At 43.0% G+C, this 18,033-nt stretch overlaps 1 protein-coding gene across 2 annotated transcripts in view; it reads right to left on the reverse strand.

The window, feature by feature from the left end:
* Window positions 1-18,033, reverse strand: part of MMD (monocyte to macrophage differentiation associated) — a 68,305-nt gene that overhangs the window by 22,452 nt on the left and 27,820 nt on the right. Inside the window, exon 1 of one of the 2 annotated variants that reach the window (XM_005282804.5) lies at window positions 3,732-3,988. The exons of the other annotated variant lie outside the window; for it this stretch is intronic. Within the exon in view, the coding sequence (XP_005282861.2) occupies window positions 3,732-3,760 (29 nt within the window). The 5' untranslated portion in view covers window positions 3,761-3,988. Of the gene's footprint in view, window positions 1-3,731; window positions 3,989-18,033 lie in introns of those variants that run through there. 2 annotated transcript variants of the gene reach the window in all.

Here is an 18,033-nt window from a genome sequence, read left to right on the forward strand (position 1 = left end):
AACAGGGTGCTTACATTGGCCAGACACAAGATTTAAATGTAGGCACATGCAACTAGGCAGCTTACGTTGACCTAACTTTGTAGCGCAGACCAAGCCCAAGTCATTCAGGTCCATCAGGTAAACACATGGACTTGAAAAGGAGTTGCAAGAGAGAATTTGTAACATGTTTATATGATCAACACTAACTGCTATTTTAGGGATTTTATAGCCCATTAGGAAAATGACACATACGGTTCCTGGTTTTCTTGATTGTTTGGTGTACTAGACCTTAGTGTTTATGAAAGTAATGGACTAATAATGCTAATTAGAAACAGACATTCTGCAGATTGGGCTGGGGAAGCTTCCCCCAGTTAGCTCTGCTGAAGGAAATCAATTTTGACATGAGACTCCCTTAGATCGGTTACCAGTCAATTGTATCAATCAAGGCAATGTGAAAGCATTGCAATATATATAAAGTACGTTTGAAGGCATCCAAGCTTTAAAATGAAGTATTCATCAAACTAAAATGGCCTTGGAGCAAAGGCAAACCAAATTCTTTACATCTTCAATGTAGAATCCCACATGAGGACAAGCATCTTCATTTTACAGACAGGGAAAGTAATGAACGGGGGGGCAAGTGGCTTGGGCAATTCATACTAACATCTTCATCTTAAGGTTTACACACACACACTTTCGGCCTAAAGTATCTGACAGTCTTTTAAATAAAAAACAGAGTAACCTATTAGATTAGTGAAAGGACAGAACTCATCTGAAGTTTTTAATGTAAAATTCTTGTTCATTTCCCATCAGACTGCCTTGTACACTGTGTTCTGTATTTCAAATGTGAATTATATAGAATTAAATAGTCCTATGTTAAGGGGAAGATTTTTTTTTTTTTTTAAACTGTACCATGGACCACAATGAGTTTGGAAGACAGTATGAGGACTGTTGTAGCAAAGACACTACTTCACAATTCAATCTTATTTTTTCTGTAATCAGACCAGTGGCCCATTTAATTGTACACTCAACATTGTTGAGAACACTGGGTTACATCTAAAGCTGTAGTAAGAAACACATAGACAAGAAACATGCCCATTTTGCAATATATTCTTGACTTCATCTAGTGATCAATGTAAGCTTTGAAACATGAAGTGAGAGCACCTTCTAGTTCTCATCTTAGCTAAGTAACTCTGTATGATGTTATTCACACAATAGTCCAATTTTGTAATCTTTTAGAGGTAAATATTTTTCAGTATTTAGTTTCATAGACCATGTTACTTTAAGCCTCTGGTATTTCCTTTCATCCATTTTAAATGCGTTGCCTTTTTGTTTTACTTGGTGCCCTTCTGTTTTTGTATAACTAGAAACCCAAGTAGGAGGTCTGAATGGCCTTTTATAAAATAAATAAATCCATGATTGACAGAGTCTGAGAAAATACACTGGCAGGAACAAACCAGCATTAGCAGGGGAATCGATTAAATGGAATTCCACATTTAGATACCAAGGTAATAGTTTTAAGGAACTAAACAGACTAGACAACCCAAGGGGGGGGGGAAGGAAGAGTATTTCCATTGTTCCATTCATTGTTTTATTTTTCTCTAAATAAAGATACAAATAAAATTTAAAAAAAAGTCAGTTCTGCATCAAGTTTAATGTTCATAATCTACCTGGCAGCTGTTTCTACTTCCCTCCATCTTTTCCCAGAATAAAAGAAAATAAATGAAATCCCTTCACCAAATAAAACCACCACACTGATCACTGTTTGAGATGTTACTGACTACCACACAGAATTATTTTAGAGGCAACAGAATTCAGAATGCTTCAAAACATGTATCAGCACAGAATTAGATTGCTTCCATTTGTCACATTCAACATTAGACATAATAAATAACACTGTTCACAAGTAGTATGAACTCTGAAGCCAACATAACATGGTCATAAAGTCTTCTTGAAATAAGCGAATGCTGAAAGTTAACCCAAGCCCACAATATGCTCACAATTTCCATTATAAAAATAGAGGCCTGCTGTTTTATAGTTCCCTATGGCCTAATCTAAAATTCATTACTACATGTGCCTCGATATCCCCAGATTTCTGGAAATTGCAAAGTAAAGGCGTGTTAAGGTGGCAGAGCTCAAAATGAGAAAATAATGGGGATGGGGCTGGGAAAGAATAGATGACACTCATGTAACGCTGCAGCACATGTCTGAGCTGGGGAGCTTAACAAAACAAGTATATCAAAACAGGCATGGGCAATGTAGACAAGCTCTCTCCCCTCATGTCTACTTTAGGTTTGATTTCTTTGAGCTTTCAATCTTTGCCTTTCGGTTTACTTGCTCAAAAGTAAAAAGTTATTGTAATTCTGCAAGAGACTGAGACGGTGTACCTCCTGGGGTGGTGGTGGTGGGGGGAATACACCAGAGCTCCTACACACTTGGGAGGCTCACTGTCATTCAAAACTTCACCTTCATTGTACCTGATGTTAGAATAATGAAGCACCTGAAAACCCAAATACTTATGTAAGTACCTGGGTTCTATTGTTCCTTGAACTGACCCATTTTTGGAAGGGAGAGGACAAGAACAAGGAATGAGGCCAGCATTCTAATTCTGTCTGCTAATGCTAATGCTAATTTTTGTATGCAGTGTAGTTATACCTGTGTTAGTCCCAGGAAATTAGACACACAATAAGGGTGAGGTAATTTCTTTTATTGGACCAACTTCTGTTGGTGAGAGAGAAGTTTTGGAGCCATGCAGAAGCTCTTCTTCAGGTCTGAGCGACTAGGGTGGCTTAAACACTTCAACATCTGTTGGTGAGAGAGAGAAGTTTTTAAGCCACCCTAGTCGCTCAGACCTGAAGAAGAGCTTCTGCGTGGCTCCAAAATTTGTCTCTCTCACCAACAGATGTCGATCCAATAAAAGATATTACCTCACCCTCCCTGTTTCTCTAAGAGACATCTAAAGAAGCCGGCAGGGATTAAAAATATCCCCATACACTTAAGGCTCCGCAACCACATCAGAGCACAAAAGACCACACTCTTTGCTTGTCCCTTGCCAACCCTTCCCCTCCTACCACGCGTTCTGCAGCGTAAAGCAGCCAAAACAAACAGCTAGACATAATAATCCCAAAGCACCCTATACCCTACAGTCCCCACGGCCAGTCATTCCCGAGACCAGATCATTTCTAAGTTGGAAATTCCCCTGCCAGCGGTTGCACACGCAGGGAGAGCTGGGGGAGTCCAACCAAAGATGAACCTGTGACAAAGCATCCCACCGGATGCGTGACCCTTCACCCACTTAAAAGGGGAAAGGGGGGGGTATCTCATCCCTGCCTGCGATCTAGTGCCTTTTTGGAGACACGCTGGCTCCTCATCTCTCCTGCCGGCCGGCACAGCCCAGGGCCCTTGTCCCAGGAGGGAAGGGACTAGCTCCCCAGTGACAGATGCAGCCCATGGGGGGCTGGCGGCGCTTTGCATGCAGCTGGGGGGGGGTTCTAGCCCTGGAATTTAAACCCCTCCAAACACCCCCTGTCCCCCCCCCGAAGACTTCAGCAATGGGCCCCCCGCCCCGCCCATGCTCCAGTATTTGGGGCTGGGGGAGGCAGGTATCAGACCCCCCCCCAGGAGGGGGCGCACAGACCCGAGGAGGGTGGGGCCGGGGGATGCGGGCACCAGCCCGGGGGCGGCGTGGGGAGCCCCGGGCCCCGCCTGCCGGCTGGGGGGTCCCCCCGGGGATGGGCGCTCAGCCCCGGGCTCACCTCCGCAGCCTCTCCTGGAGCAGCCGCATGGGTCCTGGGCGCCGGGCGGGCGGGGGGTCGGGCCGGGGGGCTGCGGGCGGCTCCTGCGGCGGCGAGGGCCGGGGTCCGGGCCCTCATTGGCTTGCGAGCCCCGCGGCCCGGAGCGCCGGCCGGCAGCGGCGTGTGCGGGAGAGACGGAGCCGGCGGCACACGCGGGGGGAGGCGCTCGGGGCTGCCGCTTTATCCGGCCCCTCGGCCCGGGCTTCCCTCCGCCCCATCCCCGCCCACAGCGCCGGCGCCGCCCCGCCCCTGTGGGCGCCGGGCCAAGGAGGGAGCGAAGGCGGAGACGCGGCCCGGGCGGGGGGTCCATAGGGCTACCCGCAGAGCCTCCCCGCAGAGGCTAAACCTGCCTGCGGCGCCTTCCGTGCTACAGTGGAAACCCCAGGCTGGCAGCCCGCGAGAGTCCCCGGCCGATGGGGAAAATCAGACCCCGTTTTAGTCCAGCGGCCAGGGGGGCGCTGCTGTGTAATAAGCACATCCTGGTAGCAAGCTGGCTTTCCTTTTTCAGAATGAAAGAAGAAGAAAACCCGTGTACTGGCTGACACGTGGGATTCCCTTCGTGTGTGTGTGTGTGTGTGTGTGTGTGTGTACACACACGGATTCCCTTCGTGTGTACACACACACACACACACACACACACACACACACACACACACCGAAAGCCAGGCTGGACCTGAGCACAATTGTTTCTTAGGTGAGGAGAGAAGCAGGGGGGCTGGGACTAGAAGTACTGCAGCACCCCCTGGCTTAAAGTGGTTTCCATCATCTACAGGATTTAATTTTGTTCAATGGTTCTCAGCACCCCCACGATAAAAATGGTTTTAGTGCCGCTGAGGAGAAGGAAGAAAGTAAAAGGGGAAAATGTAAGATAGGAGACGGTCAGGTGCTGGACGAAGAGCCTAAACAGAATAGTTGTAAGGGTGGATGAAGGAATGGAAGGGGAAAGTAAGAGAGGAGAGCTAGGACAGACAGCTGAAAAAGAGGCCAGGGCTGAATCAGAAAGGATAGTGGTTTAAGTCCCTTCGTTTTAATTTAGTTGCCCCAGGAAGCAGTAAACTTAAGACGATGAATCTTCTTGACTCCAAGAACAAGGCACTTGTCTATAAAAAGGTGAGATACCATCACCATAACAGAAACAATGGAGAGAAGATAGCATGGCCTCGGACATGGTGCACCAAGAACAGTTTGGCTTCTGTTCCCAGTTCTGCTACAGAGCTGCTGTGTGACACTGGGCAGATTGCTTCACTTTTCTGTACCTCTGTTTTCCCTCCCACTCTTTGTCTTGTCTATTGTGACTATAGCCTTTTCCAAGCAGGGATTGCCTCTAAATATGTTTGTACACTATTTAGTATGTTGGAGACAGTAGGCAGCGCTGTAACAGAAAACACAACATTCCATTTAAAACTTACCAAATACTATTAAGGGGGAAGATGTACCACCTCTCACAAGGTCCCGTCTTTCATTAAAGAATCTAAGGCCTTGTTTATGCTTGGGATTTGCATGGAAAGTGACCAAGGCAAGTCACTGGTGTAGACACCTAAGCTATGATGCAGTTTATTCTACTTTCAAGCTGGAGTGAGCTGCAGTGGTGCAGATCACACCTTTCTCATTTACAGCAAGGGTTTTCATCAGGGCAGGTACACAAATCCTCAGTGTGGATGGACAACACCTAAGCTTTCTTTAAAAAAAGGGGAAGGGAGAGGAATGGCAAGTTCATAGAATCATAGAATCATAGAATATCAGAGTTGGAAGGGACCTCAAGAGGTCATCTAGTCCAACCCCCTGCTCAAAGCAGGACCAATTCCCAGCTAAATCATCCCAGCCAGGGCTTTGTCAAGCCGGGCCTTAAAAACCTCCAAGGAAGGAGACTCCACCACCTCCCTAGGTAACGCATTCCAGTGTTTCACCACCCTCCTAGTGAAATAGTTTTTCCTGATATCCAACCTGGACCTCCCCCACCGCAACTTGAGACCATTGCTCCTTGTTCTGTCATCTGCTACCACTGAGAACAGCCGAGCTCCATCCTCTTTGGAACCCCCCTTCAGGTAGTTGAAGGCTGCTATCAAATCCCCCCTCATTCTTCTCTTCTGGAGACTAAACAATCCCAGTTCTCTCAGCCTCTCCTCATAAGTCATGTGCTCCAGACCCCTAATCATTTTTGTTGCCCTCCGCTGGACTCTTTCCAATTTTTCCACATCCTTCTTGTAGTGTGGGGCCCAAAACTGGACACAGTATTCCAGATGAGGCCTCACCAATGTTGAATAAAGGGGAACGATCACCTTTATTCAACATTGGTGAGGCCTCATCTGGAATACTGTTTATCCCTTGTAGTTGAAAAGAAAACCTTCAAATTGCCAAATGGGTTTAGCCACTGCAGATTAATTTTCCTGTGTTTGCAGACAGCCTAAAATAATTTCAAGATCTATGAGATTTTTAAAAATTAAGTTTTGGGTTCCTTTTATTGGCCTTCTGCTGCATGAGCACTGGGGATTCACATTTTCAAGTTTTTCTTTGGAATCATGAGGATTAGAAACTTACTTCTGTGTTTTAATGAAAAGCTGAGATGCTCAGAGAATAGCCTGATTGCAGCATCTGGGGCTTTAAGAAAAGAAAAAAAAATCACAAGACTTGTGATAAAAATCGTAAGATTTTGTGATGCTGATGTTGAGTCAAATATGTATATTTCTTTTTGCAATGAAAGTAAGTTATTCAGCATTCACATTTAAGAGCCTGATCCTGAACAATACCATACTTAGCACTTACCACTCCCATGGAAATCACATCTCTAATTGCATTTCATGTATTAATGACTCAGACATTTTATTGTATTTTGTAAATATCAGAAGAGCTCAGACTTTTTTATGGTCTCAGGAGCTACAAATTAATTAAAAAAACTGGCAACAAGCACTAAACTGCAGAAACCAAATCCCCCAAGTCTTCCAAACACCACTATTTTTATTACACTCTTATACTTTACAAATTAAAAAACCTAAGATGCTATTTCATTGCTTTATTACAAAGTGCTCCTGGCACTAGAAACATGTTGCCTCGCTTTAGCTAGGAGTGCATTTTTTCGATGTGTCAGGTTTGCTTAAACAAAATTGCCAATGGTTTCTTAAGGGATGAAACCCTAGCTGCTACAATGTCTTTGTCCACCTAGAAACAAAATGGCTGCATGCTGATGATGGATGGCCCAGGGGACTGCTAATAAGATACAGAAGCTTTCACCTCTAGGTTGGTGGATTGAATACACCTCTGCTCAACAATAATGGAAATTTGTTAGATGGGTGATATGAAATGAGCCTGATAGGAAATAGACTGAAACTAATAGGCAGGTGTCCACACAGCAAACCTGTTGCTCATTGCCATGCTTAGTGGCAGGCTCATCACAGAGACCAACGAGTGGATGGGCCACATGGAGTGACCTCTTCTTTCATTGCTATTTCAGGTTTGACACATGGGAGGAGCTGGAGGACATGCAAAGCTTGCACCGCCATTGTTCTGTGGATAGAGAAAATAATTCTCCCGAGCTGTTCATTAATCATTTTTCATGAGCGAAGTTCACACATATATATCATTTCTTGTTTTTGGCACAGACATCAAGCACCATGGGGAGATTATACTAACAGGGACAGAAAGATGGGATCTTTATGACAAGCTGACATTTTCACTCTGCCTCACAGCACACACAGAACCTACATATGATGGTTGGCATAGGCAAAACACACACCACGGCCAAGGCTAAATTGTAGTATCCCACAAGAAGTCCATGTAGACGTCCTACTAACAAAATTAAATCTCTCAGATAGAAGCTGAATCTCTTCTTGTCACGTTGACAACATAGGAATTATTGTCATTAGTATGTATGTCAGACATACGTGATGTACCCAGCCTTTTCATTTGTCAGATCAAGAGATTAACAAACATTTAGAATAAGGAACTGCGATTGTTTCTGGAGTGTGCTTTGGTAGTCACCAAACACACAATGATAGTTAATGTTTTCCTTACTGACTGGTTTACATTCCTGGATACTTGTCTGAGTCTTCAGTGGTCACAGGTACACAGCTAAGGTGGCCAGTTTCCTTCTGTGACTCTGGGAGCCATCATCCATTTTAACATAGCAGAGAATAGCTTAGGTCTTTTTATGAGGCAAGAGGAGACAAGTTTGACTGGTGGAACTCCTTTGCTCTCCGGGTATTGATGGGTTGGACTTATCAGGAGAGGTGGGGTAAGTCAGGATGAAAAAAAGGAGCATTGGCATGCCAATAGAATCCAGCCTTCCAGTAGAGGAGGAGCTAGATGACTGCTCTGCTAGGGGGGAATAATTTGGCCTGTTGCTTAGGCAGACAAACCAGCAACACTGAAACTGTGCTGCTAACAAGAAGAGATAAAGCAAAGGATTCATGCGAATGGAAGGGAGTGTGGATAGCTGACCTTGGCTCTGGGTTTCTGTGAGTTTCTTGTTGGAAGCTGCTTTGCTGATAAGAAATTATGAATTCTTTGCTGTTGCTAGGGACATTTTTGACCCATTAGGGGTTATGTGCTTTATTTTGAGCTATCTATAAAAGAGATTTGTTAGAGTGTGCACTTTGGAGAAGGTTTGGAGTGGATTTCAATGAGCTAAAAGACTGACACCGAACTCCCCAGTGGCTCGGAGAAAGGCTGGTCACTAGAACCCTGCTGCTGACTACTCGATACATCTCAAACTTTGGGTAACTATATCTGGGGAGCTCTAGATGGGACTATTGCTATTTTAGATGAGTGCTTTGTACTTAATAAAAACAAGGATTTTGGGGTGAAAGCACTCTTGTGTGTACCAATTTTTTATCAGATAGAGGTGCTGTGTTCCCCACTGATTTATTTCCTGTCGCCACCTAGAAAACAGAGACTAGTTACCATGGTTTTGGGTTCAGAAAACCTCGGGTAACATAGTGACTTAAATCAGAGGGCCAAACCCTTTGTACTGGGATGCATTTAACCAAATGTAATAAGTACAATTCATACTGTATGATGTTTTACGTTGTATTCTGCCACAAGGAAGTCTCCACTAAAGAACTATCACTTCTTGGGTTTATAACAATACATACTATAATTAGCTCAACAGACTCTTCCTGAATCTGAATTTTCTACCCTCTCCTCCTCTCTTGCGGATTGCTTTCAGTCTTATCCTGCTATGAAGGAGACATTCGCTATTAACACCTCTCCCCATAGGAGACTGCTGATAGAAAAATAGTCACCATTTGTTGATTTGTGGTGTTGGATTCTTGCATGAGCAACAAATAGAGTTTGTGGAGTCAGAAACTCAGCTGTGGCCATGGAATGTTCAGCACATCAAGGGGTGCAAATGTGGGTTTTTTGCTCTCCTGAACATGGGCTCCTAGCTGCTGGCCTGTGCCCATAACACAGATGAGAAGAACCAGAACCCCCTATTCCCAATAGTGATTAGGACCTGTTAAAAATCCACAATTTTCCTGACAACTATCATCTTGTACATTCAGATACTATAATTTAAATAACAAGACATTTGAAAGCCACCCCACTTTCCACGTAGAAATACAGCATTTCACAGATCAAATGCTCAGCTTGTTGGTTGTCTGGATGGTCATCAGGGCATTGATTATTTCTACAATCTGTATCATCTCTGGAGCTGGATGGTTCCCAGATAAATTGGGACAACTCAATAATCTGCCCTAATGTACAACATTATACAGATAAAGGGGCAGGTTGTAATATACTTACTCAAACTGAGTGGTGTTTTACTCCACTTACACATGGTGAAAGGAGTTATTCAGTGTGAATAAAGATATCACAGTCTGGCCCAAGTTACCAGTCGGTTCTCTCCTCTGCAGAGCAGAAAGGTCCTTCCAAGCCAGAGTTGATGGTCCTGGCACTCTAGCATGGGAGAATGACCATGCAGAGAAGAAAGTAGCTGATGTAATGCATGAGAAAGCTGATAACTTCAGTTGTCAGTATGACGAGTCCTTAATTCTTCAGCCCATTAAGTGTAGTCTTTTCACAAGGTTCGGTAGCTTTTCTTGGCAATGTGCCATTCACTCAGAACAACTCATTCTCCTTGGCACCGATATTTGATCAATATTTTACCATCTATATTGTCAAAAAAAAAAAGTACGGGATTTTCACATTTGTGCCAGCATCCATTACATAATTAATACACCTGCAAGTCCCTTTTCAGTAACAAAGCAGAACTAGTCTGGATTGGTAAAGCAGACACCTACATGTAAAGACTTCTCTCTCACTTCCTCCCAAACCTCAGATTTTTTCCCTTTGGAAACACATTGATGATGAACCAGATTCTGCCATTCTTATTCACATTAAGGAATACCTTCCTTTGACATGAAGGGGATACTTGGCAGAGTAAGGTCAATGGGTCTGATCTAAAGCCATGATCTATTGTTGAGATAGACAATAGAAAGACTACCCCCATTGAATCCAATGGGCTTTGGATCAGGCCTTCAGTAAATAAAGGTCACAGAATCTGGCCCTTCATATTTACAGATTTTAACATACATTGTTTCCTAACTGAAGGGAAAAAATTGCAGTTTCCTAATATATGATTAAGCCTGGCAGAGGTTTTATTCCAAGTGGGTATTGTCTAGTTTTAGGATGAGAAGGAGCTGAATTTATTTTTACATGATTGTATTTTTAAAATACAAAGATACCTAAAGTCCTTTTGTTATACTTTCTTTATAAAGAGAAATAACCAGAAAATAGATAAATAAAAATCTCAGGCCAGATTTTTCTCTCACGTCTAGTGATGTAAATCAAGAAGAATTCCATTGGAGTTTATGGAATCAAAATGGTGTAAGTGGGACTAGAAGCAGGTCTATTGTGTTTACATGACAAGTTATCTCTTGTTTAGTACTTGGACCAGACCCAGGATTTGCTTAGAGCTGAGGAGTCATTCATTTAAAATCACAGACCATGCTGACAGCATTATGCTAGTTATTTGTTAAAATGGTTTTCATTAGGTTGTTTGAATAATAAATTTGGAATCTGAGAACCCAAATATAGACTGAGATGCACGCTTTCAAACTTGAAATAAACATCTCAGTTCTTTTACTTTTGACAAATAGATTTTAGTAAAGAATAACTTAAAAATCCAGGTCTCCTCCGGCCCGCTGTTAGTGGCAAAAGTCATTGAGAAGTGAAGTGAAGCTATCATATATAAATCCAAATCCAAAGTAGAGGGTGGTGAAGCACTGGAATGGGTTACCTAGGGAGGTGGTGGAATCTCTATCCTTAAAGGTTTTTAAGGCCCGGCTTGACAAAGCCCTGATTGGGATGATTTAGTTGGTGTTGGTCCTGCCTTGAGCAGGGGGTTGGACCAGATGACCTCCTGAGGTCTCTTCCAACCCTAATCTTCTATGATTCTATGAATGTACTCACCAGTTGCTGTTTTTATCATGTGTGTTGAAAACTAGAACTCCTTCCAATAACATGTGGGATTTCTTTCATTAATGTTTAGGTTCAAACCTGATTAGGAAATATTTTAGAACATGTGAATCTATGCACGAGCCATCTTATTATTTGTATTATAGTAGCACCCAGAGGTCCCAAATGAGATCAGGGCCCCACTGTGCTAGGCTCTGTAGAAACACTTAAAAAGAGACAGTCCCTATCCCAAATTGCTTATTGACATATAGAATGAAGTCAGGGAGATTTGAAGGTGCACATCACCTTCCAAGACTGTCTCCATAGATATGTTTCAGAGTAGCAGCCGTGTTAGTCTGTATACAATCAACTCAGGATTGAATAAGGACTGGGAATGGCTGAGCCATTACAAACATTGAATCTATCTCCCCTTGTAAGTATTCTCACACTTCTTATCAAACTGTCTGTACTGGGCTATCTTGATTATCACTTCAAAAGTTTTTTTTCTCTTACTTAATTGGCCTCTCAGAGTTGGTAAGACCACTCCCACCTGTTCATGCTCTCTCTGTGTGTGTATATATATCTCCTCAATATATGTTTCACTGTATATGCATCCGAAGAAGTGGGCTGTAGTCCACGAAAGCTTATGCTCTAATAAATTTGTTAGTCTCTAAGGTGCCACAAGTACTCTTGTTCTTTTTCCATAGATATGTTTCATTGTGGAAAAGGCAGCTACCTGGCTTTAGGAACATGGCATTTCTTTTTCCAGTTGGTTCCTCTCATCTGTTTTCACTGGATTTGTATTAATTACCTGTACTGTGGTAGCACTGCGGAGTCGCAGTCATGGACTGGGATCCTATTATACAGGGCGCTATGCAAACTCAGAATGAACAGGAAGTTCCTGCTGACAATCTAAATATTGTTTACCTTTAAAATAAAATATTACCAGCATTGGAAGTGGGGAGGAAGGGGATGGGCAGGCAAAAGAACAGTCATGATGTAATCATCTAATGTCATTACTGATGAGGTAGCTCTCTCCACTCAGCCTACAGAACAATTTGTGGCACTCAACGGGGACCTGGGCACTGGGACAAAATAATAATCATACTTGATGCTTTTATAGTGCATGTCATCTGAATTAATTGATCCTCACAACATCCCTTCAGCAAGGTAGCAAAGTATTGTTACATGCAATTTACTGAAGAGCAAACTGAATCATTGAGAGGTTACGTCACTTGCCAAAGGTCGCGCAGTCAGCGGCAAAGAGATATCAAGAGACCAATTGCCTGTCTCACTGTTCTAACTAGTAGACAAACACTGAGTGACTCCCAGACAGATGCTACTACTATTAATAATGACACTTACCAGCACCTCTTATCTTTGCCATCTAGTTAAGTCTCACATCAGCCTTGCGAGGGTGGTATTACCTAACCATCATCTTTCATAGATGAAGAAATGGGGGAAGAGGGAAAGAGAGGATAAGGGGTAAGTTTTCAGAAAGGCTGAGGCCTGGCTTCCCTTTTTGTGGATGTGGCTCACACCTGGGGAATAAACCGGAGCAGAAATCTGAATACCTGTGCCTCACTGCCTGCCTGATTTGTACCCACAACTGGATCCAGGGGCCAGATCCTCAACTGGTTTAAATCAGTGTGGTTCTGTTGACTTCAGTTGGACTTCATTGACTTACACTAGCTGAGGACCTGACTCATGGTATAAATTCCAGGAATAACAGTTCCACCCACACGGTTCTTATTTGGAGGATTGGGACTTTAGACTGCAAAGTCTCTTCCTCAGGACTGAATCTTGAGGTTAGGGTGCAGTTCTTACAACAAGATAAAATCATTCAACATAAACAGAAAATAAACAGACAAACTCCCTAGAGGAAAGTTCAGGCCAGTTGTATGATACCTGGGTGTGGATGGAGCAAAGCCATTGACTCTTTCTCTCTTACTTCTACAGCACTTTCCTCTGGTTACCTGAGGAAGGGCACAGAGAAGCTGATCAGGAGTTACCTGGTCCCCCGTGAATTGGGAATTAGTTTCCTTGCACTCTGTGACTTGTGGATGCAAAAGATGCAGCTACATTTTTGGGGAGTGCAACTTGCAGCCTCAGAACAGAGCCCACCCTTTGAAAATGTGCTTCTCAGTGACTTTCTGACAGCCCAAAGATAATCAGTACTGGAGATAGATCAGACTTCAAGAATCCCTGCCTCTGATTTTAACCACACCTCCTGAGTTTAGGCCACACCTTTCTCTTTCTTCTGTTTGTTTTAGCATGATCTCTCTCATAAAATATAATTTTATCTACAGTATATAGCATAAATATTTCAATCACCCTTACATTTAATGCTGGTCTCTACAGTATTGCCAACTCTTGCCAATGTTAGCGTGAGTCTTGTGATATTTGGTATTTTTCTTAAACTCAGTTTTCATTACAAAACCAAACCAAACCAAACCCAGCACTAAGATTCAAGCCGTCTTGGTTTTGGATAAATGCTGGAAAATTTGAACCCCAACGGTACAAAAGCTAGATGGCAAATAAAAAAGACTCCAAAGGCATTGTTTTAAAATCTCATGATTTTTTAAGACAGCCTCATAATTTTGGGCCTGATTCATGAGTTCTGAATTCTTTGGATTGGCAATATTGTATCTGTTGAATGTACTCTATATCCGTTTCATGATAATCCAAAGCACCAATATGATGGGATACTGTTACTGTGAATAATTTATTTCTGGACATCTCAGGGTATGTCTACACTGCAATGTAAGCCCAGGGTAAGTAGAAGTCAAATCAGTAGCTCCTGGGTTTGTTAGGACTTGAGCATCTACATTTATTTGTAACCCCCAGTTAGGAATAGTTGAACCCTTGGTCCCAACCTGGGGCTCCAGTGTCTACACTGCATTATGCAGGCCTGAGTCAAACCACCCACATCTCAGACTTCCTGACACCCTCCCAAAATGTGGCTGCTCTAGTCCTTTGTTCGTGGTATTGATGGGAAAACTTGACAGTTCACCAAACTTGACTGTCCAGAGAACAAAGAAAGTCAGCCTGTGGGATTGTGGGATATTAGTGGCGGACTGCCAGAGTATTGTCTACACTGCAATAAAACGTCCGTGACTGGCTTGTGTGAGCTGACCCGGACTTGCAGGGCTCAGGCTGGGGGCTATAAAACTGCAGTGTAGACATTCAGGCTTCAGCTGTAGCCCAGGTTCTGGGAGCCCAGGAATGGGGAGGTTCCCAGAGCTTGGGCTCTAACCTGATCCCAAATGTCTACACTGCCATTTTATAGCCATGCAGCATGAGACCCAGAAGCCAAAGTCAGCTGACCCAGGCTGGCTAGCCACAGGTATTTTATTGCAATGTAGACATACCCCCAGAACATGAGTCCAGTGGGTCTACGGCTTGGTCTACACTACCCCCCCTAATTCGAACTAAGGTACGCAACTTCAGCTACGTGAATAACGTAGCTGAAGTTCGAAGTACCTTATTTCGAATTAGTTCAAACTTACCTTGGTCCACACTCGGCAGGCAGGCTCCCCCGTCGACTCCGCGGTACTCCTCTCGGCGAGCTGGAGTACCGCAGTCGACGGCGAGCACTTCCGGGTTCGACTTATCGCGTCCAGACTAGACGCGATAAGTCGAACCCAGAAGTTCGATTTCCAGCCGTCGAACTTGCCGGTAAGTGTAGCCAAGGCCTACGTCTACACTGCAAATCAGTGACTCTGGTTCGGACCCTGCACCCTCGTGGAGTCTGGGGACACTGGGTCTGAACCCTGGGTTAGTGCAATGTGTGTGTAGATGGGAAGGGGGTTGGGCGTGAGCCCTAGTTTGTGCCCTGGGTTTAGATTGCAGTGTAGACATACCCTTAGTGGTTTAGGTATAAAGATATTATGGGCCTAATCTTGAGTTGTTGTAAATTGGAAGAATTTACCTAGTCACGTGGTGGATCCTCCGTCACACGAAGACTTTAAATCAATATTGAATATCTTTCTAAAAGAGTTGCTATTGCTCAGAAAGAAGTTATGGATTAGATGCAGAAATTACTGAGTGAGGTTCAGTAGTCCATGGTATGCACAGTTTAGATGACTAATACTTTAGTCTAATCCAGGCTATTAGTCTCATTAAAGGGGAATAGTAGTCTGTGATGTGCAGAAGGTCAAACAAGATGATCTGGCGATCCCTTCTGGCCTTAAAATCTATTAAGTGGATTGATATCAATGGATCTTCACCTATTTACGTCAGTTGAGGGCCTGGGCCTATGAATCCTCCTTTAGACTAGCCAGCGAGTAACTAGCCTACTGGTAAATAAGATCTCAAATGGATACAGGCAGCTAATTAGCACTGCGCTTTGTCTAACACAACTCTTTGTAGAAGCTCCTGAAATAGAAACTAAGACAAATGAATTATTGATGTGGCCTGGAACAAATGGATAAATTAAACCCATAAGGCTGTTCGCAGCCAATGTTCATAATCTGTCAAAGTCAACTTAATAAGGAGAAGCCAGACTGACCACAGCACTTAAATTTATACCACTACTTAGTAGGTCTTCAATTCAGTATTAGAGCAGCCTCAAGGAATAATAGGAAAGGAGACCCTTTCCTTAAAGTGGGTTTAGGCTTGTACTAGAGTACTCTTTGTGACTGTTCCATACTATTTTCTCCCTTAAAGAAAGAATACTTAGAAATTGTCTTTCAGTTAAGAGGCTATGGAACATTCTTCACAGGGAAGTAGTAAAAACACCCTATCATTTTACATATTGAAGATACAACTGGACAAAACAGGAGAAAACATACTGTAGGAAATATATTGTAGTGTTGCCCTTTTTGGACTTGAATGGCTAGTCCAAAATATTGGCTGAAAAACAATTTTTGGGGGTCTAAAAACCAAACATTTCAGTTCCGATATACCACCATGGTGCCTCATGGGACTTATAGTTTAGGTACTTCAGGCTCCCCTTCTCCTCGCACTGGGATCCCTGGTTGGACTACATCTCCCATGATGCACCATGAGCTCTCTGTTTGGTGAACCACCATGGAAGTCCTAGGGCTGTGGTGCATCACGGGAGATATTCCAGCTGAAGAGTCTAGCTTATAGAGGAGAATTGGAGTCTGAGGAACTGACTCCTTCGGGGCCATTTCCAAACTGAAGTTTTTGACCAAACGTTTTCTGTTTTTGGCGAAAACCTAAAAACTTTTCAGATATTGATTTTTTAACAAAAAATTAAACTTGTCTGTGGAAAGCAGAAATTGTTTTTGAAAACTTTTGAGTCAGAACTCCAATTTCCATTGAAAAACAGTTTTGGTGGAAAATTTCCAAGGAGTCCTATTGATCACAGTTTTGGAAATCTCCATGTGTCTCTCCATTCACACAGCAAGAAGACATTTCCTGGTGTCAGACAGAGGAGTATTAGACTCTAGGGGTCTGCTTCATTACTGAACCACACTTTGTGTTATCAGTTACACTAATACAAAGTGATTTGATAGTTTACTCCTGCCTCCTACTCACTTTGCATTAGTGTCAATTTCCTACTCATGTTGCATTAGTGCAAATCACTACCCAAAGTGCAGGGCAATATACCAGTTCTCATAACTTCATTCCCATTTCTTGAAAAATAGAAAGCTAAAGTAAAAAGTCCCAGGAACAGTGGGTACTGATGTACAGTTTGTGCTGCTCTTAGTCATCAATACACTGCTATTTAAGGGTGACTGATCCTCTTAAAGCTCCAGATTATACATGCTGTAAGAATATCTTGCCTTTGTTTGAGATGTCATGCTACGACGCAGACTCCTCCACAATTAAATACGCTCTTGAACCTTCTGTCTCCAGCTAAATAGACAGTAATGAGGAAGTTATTAAAATAATTAGATAACTTTACTTGGGATCTCAGAAATCTTCTTGTACTTAAGCCTCACAAAGTTAATAGTAAACTACATTAAAGATACTGGTCTGATATGTAGCCAGAACAGGAAATTAAAGCTAAAATCCTAGCTCAGGGTGTGCTTTTAATTCACACATGACTAAATAACCATCAAGGGCATCACTCTCACGTATATTGTTATTATTTGTATTACAGTAGCTCAGAAAGCCCCCCAACCATGATCAGGGCCTCATTTTGCTCAGGTCATACCGTAGATATAATCACACACAAAAAATGACAGTAAAGGAACCTGATTAATGTTGCAAAATGTCCAGCACTCAAAAGTTAGGAAATGGCAGGATTACGGTTGTCCAAGGAACCTTAATTCAGCCTCCTTGTGCATAAACATCATGCCTCAGTCTTTAATACATACTATTTTTTCTACACAACCCCTGCCTTGTTCAGTACCCAGGATGGAGGGTGCTACTCAATACTGTGCTTTCTCATCATTGTTCAATGGGTGGCCCTAAGGTTTATTTCCCACACACTATTCAAACTCATCTCTAAAGACGGAGTTATTAATTTCCTCCTGGGATTTCCTATGGTGCTCATTGCTAGAGTATCTGAGTGCTTTGCAAATATGAGGCGAGGGGGTGTCATTATCTGCATTTTACAGAAGGGGAACCAAGGCACAGAGATTAACCTAAAAAGTTTCCACTAATTTTGGGTGTCCATTCTGAGACCATTCAGACCTGATTTTTCAGAGTATTTAGCATTACGTAGCACTTTATATGTTCAAAGCACAGCACCCATTGACTTCAGCTGCCAATGAGCAGCGCTTCTGCAAGTCAGACCCCAGGGTATCAAGTTGGGCTTCCAGAAAATGAGGAACACAATCTGTGAAAAGTTTGGTTTAAGTGACTTGTTCAGCATCATATAGGAGCTCTGTGGGAGTGATAGAATCCCATTTTTCAGGGTGACATTCAACTGCCTTAACCACAAGATCATGCTTTC

The sequence above is a fragment of the Chrysemys picta genome, chromosome 12 (assembly GCF_011386835.1).
Source record: "Chrysemys picta bellii isolate R12L10 chromosome 12, ASM1138683v2, whole genome shotgun sequence".
Taxonomy (NCBI): domain Eukaryota; kingdom Metazoa; phylum Chordata; order Testudines; family Emydidae; genus Chrysemys; species Chrysemys picta.